Source organism: Merops nubicus, unplaced genomic scaffold (genome assembly GCF_000691845.1).
Source record: "Merops nubicus isolate BGI_N331 unplaced genomic scaffold, ASM69184v1 scaffold16632, whole genome shotgun sequence".
Lineage (NCBI taxonomy): Eukaryota > Metazoa > Chordata > Aves > Coraciiformes > Meropidae > Merops > Merops nubicus.
Window position 1 is genome coordinate 12,841 of NW_008591720.1, and position 3,885 is coordinate 16,725.

The 3,885-nt window shown below is 40.1% G+C and overlaps 1 protein-coding gene across 1 annotated transcript in view; it reads left to right on the forward strand.

Annotated features, from left to right (window-relative positions):
* Positions 1-2,754, forward strand: part of GABRD (gamma-aminobutyric acid (GABA) A receptor, delta) — a 15,542-nt gene extending 12,788 nt beyond the window's left edge. Inside the window, exons 7-9 of the mRNA XM_008950366.1 lie at positions 427-582; positions 1,131-1,342; positions 2,316-2,754. Of these exons, the coding sequence (XP_008948614.1) occupies positions 427-582; positions 1,131-1,342; positions 2,316-2,615 (668 nt within the window). The 3' untranslated portion in view covers positions 2,616-2,754. The remainder of the gene's footprint in view (positions 1-426; positions 583-1,130; positions 1,343-2,315) is intronic.
* Positions 2,755-3,885: the final 1,131 nt, after the last annotated feature.

A 3,885-nucleotide genomic window follows, 5' to 3' on the forward strand; every position in this document is an offset into this window, starting at 1 on the left:
TTCATGTATTCAGATTCTCATTTATGCTGCACATCTCCTCTAAGCTCTTTTTTGAGTTTGAAATTAACTTGGCCTTTTAAAAAATCTAAATTTAGTATCTGGAGGACTTTCTACAGCAGATGATAAGACAGTACACATTTTGAAGCAATACTGTTATTCAAGACTCATGATTTTATTTTCAGATCTGGCATTGATATGACCTGAGACAAATCACTTGACCTATTCTTAGCTGATGGTGCTGATGAGAACTGCAGTCCCTCGTGCAGGGGTCACAAAGACTAACTGCACAACACTCAGAAAAGCTTTCTGTGATCTTTGAAAGATAAGAATGTAGATCTGTGTCATTATAGGACATGTTACTTTGACTATCAGTTTAACTGTATTTCACACAATTGTTGTCTTTCTTTGTCTTGCTCTTTCTTCCAGCAGGTCAGTTTCCCAGGCTCAGTCTCCACTTCCACCTCCGGCGAAACCGAGGAGTTTACATCATTCAGTCTTACGTCCCTTCTATCCTACTGGTGGCCATGTCGTGGGTGTCCTTCTGGATCAGTCAGTCTGCTGTGCCTGCCAGAGTGTCACTGGGTAAAACAGAGTCTGGGAACTCTATTAACTCTCATTTTCCATGAAGGTGCCTTTATGAATACTACATGTACATTTGCAGAACAGAGGGTCCTTCAAACGAATTTTCTCATGTTTTAATTTCTGTCATGCTATCAGAGCAGCCACCTCAGTAATGAACAGAAATGACCATCCAAAGATGGTTACAAGCAGTAGTGAATATGAGGCAGGTGTATGAAAGTATTGATTTGAAGGAACTGGGACAAAAATATGCTCCTAGAGCTTGTGTATCTGTTTGCCTGAGTAAGGGCTGCAAGTCCAGATACAAAAGTTTTTGAGGGTTAAGTCTGGTTTTGTTTGTCCCGATCTAGAATAGAACCAAGAATAACATGTTCAAATCTTAGCCATACAAATTCATTGTTTTTTTTACAGGTTCCTTGTATTGAAGATCAGAAGCCACACTATTAAGGGGCTTCTGCTGGGAAAATATTCCTCAACTTCAGCTGAGTAAATACACTTAGCATAGAGTACACTGTGAAACCTAAAGTGAATTCTCTCACCCTACACTGCAGGTATAACGACTGTTCTTACCATGACTACACTGATGGTCAGTGCTCGATCGTCTCTGCCACGAGCATCTGCCATCAAGGCACTGGATGTTTACTTCTGGATTTGCTACGTGTTTGTCTTCGCTGCGCTGGTAGAATATGCGTTTGCACATTTCAATGCTGACTACATGAAAAAGCAGAAGAACAAGATGAAGGCCAGAAGGCAGAGTGGAGAGGTCAGTGAGCGTCGCGCTGTGAATGACTTTGCAAAAGCCATCACTGCATTCTGACCCTTTCCTAGTATGGAAGTGTAAGTTACAGGAACGTGGAGTTGCTGCTGGAGGGACAGGGCAAGGCCACCATGACAGTATGAGATGAGGTGGGAGGCAAGGCCCTTCCTCAGGAAGTGTTCGTTAGTGGCTGCTTCTGCCAAGACTCTTTTAGCTCAGCTACAGCAGAATAAAATGCTGTGGGTGAAACAAAAACTAGGCCTGTAGTCTTGAATGTTGTCCTCTGGTGATTATGGCTTTTTACATGTGAACTGCATAAGGTAAATACAGATATCATTAGCATGGACATAAGCTACATAGGTATGAAGCCCAGTGAAACTGAACAAAGGGCTCCGTAGGTGAAATTTCATCCAGAACTCCAGATGACTTTGCTGCTGTCTATATGTACACGTGTGAGTGTTAGTGATGAAGCAGGGAGAATGGTTAAGGAACTGGGTTTTCTTTGACAATTCACAATTTGTAGTCCAGACCTACCTATTGTTGAACTCTCTGACACCTTGGGTTTTATTTATGATTATGATTACTTAATTTTATTAAGCTGTAGCAGATACAACTGATCCATACTAATTTTCTGTGCCACCTCCCCATTCTCTGAGCTTTGACAAGAGTCTGAGAACTGCCTGTTGGCTTTGGCCACACAGTGGGGTAACTGTCTCCTTAAAGTTAGTTATTTTCAGTTGGGAAGGCCTAAGCTGCCTCAGTGGAGCCTCAGTAATTCAGAGCATGTAAGAGTCAAACCAGAATTTAGACATGGTAGCACCATCTTCCAGTGGTCCTTCTGCCCAAGCAAGTGACAAACACCCTTCAGCACGCAGGGACCTGGGGTGTTTCACCACATTGCTGCCCCGGCTCGCTGGGGTGAAGCACACCACCTTTGCCCTACAGATTCCTGTGACAGCTTCTCCTCTTTCCTTTGCAGATAAACGTGAAGAATGCCATTGTTCTGTTTTCCCTTTCCATAGCTGGTGTGAACCAGGAACTGGCCATTGCCAACAGGCAGCACCGAATTCCCAGAAGCCTGCCTGGATCCTATGGCACGATAGAAATAGAAACTGGAGAGACAAAACGGCAGCAAGTAATGAAACTGGATAAAAAGAGTGGCCTGAAGTCCCTCTTTAAGCCCATTGATGCTGATACCATTGATATCTATGCCAGAGCTGTGTTCCCAGCAGCCTTTGCAGCAGTCAATGTTATATACTGGGTTGCATACACAATGTAAAAAAAAAAACCCAAGCCAGAAAAATTATTGTGAAGAGCTACAAACTGAACACCTGACAGACTAAAAAGTCCTTGCTGAAACTGTATTGATCCATCTCTTCTCAGAATATGTTCTGAAGAGCCTAAGACATTTCTAAAGTCAAGAAAATCCTGCAATCAAATCCTACTAAAAGCAGAAACTTGTTACCCATCTGATTTGATACAGTAATAACCGTACTCTGCCAAACAGTCCCAGCTCCTTATTTCCTGTGTCACCATGAGACAATTTTTCATATGTACATATTTGTAGCAAAAGTTTAAATTACCATGGTTTTCCTCCACTTTAGGGGTTGATCAGTAATGAAGACTTGGCTTTTTGCACTAAAATAATTTCCTTTTTTGTAATGGAGGAGCTAATTCCTCACTTCCACATATGAATGATGTTCTGCATCTGGCCTTCTCTAGGATAGTCCAAGTTTAACAGCAGTGTAAAGTTGGAGTTTTTAAATATAAAAATCTGATGAACAAAGTAAAAGGGAATAGAGGGGAGTGGAGGCTTTTTCTCAAATTATTATTTGTCTTGGATAAAGTATTTAAAACATTTCAATGCTCTTAGTCACAGCATGAAATAAAATATACTACATAAAATTCTACTGATTTGTTAATAATGACTGTGTTACTTTCAGACCTAAGCTAATGAAAGTTTAAACACTTAAACATACTAATGTTTATTAGTTTAATAGGCAACAAAATAGACAAAAGTGATTTAGAAACACAGGGAAATCTCAGGTTTTCCGTGCTGGATTGGGTAAAATTTTAAAGGTGCTTGCTAATGAAAGAACTCAAACTCCATTTTCAGGAAGGACTTTAGAATTCATTCTGTTGATTTTCAGTGAAAGTCTACCATGTGTGCCTCTGAAAATAGCCTTTTTGCATCTGTTCCTAAATAGCTGAGTGAAGTAAAAAATATCATAAATGGCTTTAAGTTGCTCAGTTGCTTTGGATATTTTTGCCATTTTTATTCAGAGGCTGACCTAATATCTCGAGCCTTTTCACTTCCATTATTTGATAATGAAATTTGTGGGTACTCATACAGATTTCTTAATTCAGGATAGATCCTTTCACCCAATTCAGGCAAAATAACACGTTGTTCTGTAAATAATTCTAGTGAATTCAGCAGATGAATGCAGTATTTTCAACAAACACAAGTTTCACAAGTAATCTCTTAAAAAACGCCACAGTAAATATATTGGGATATGGACTAAAACAACTGAAATATTGCTGGTGTAGGA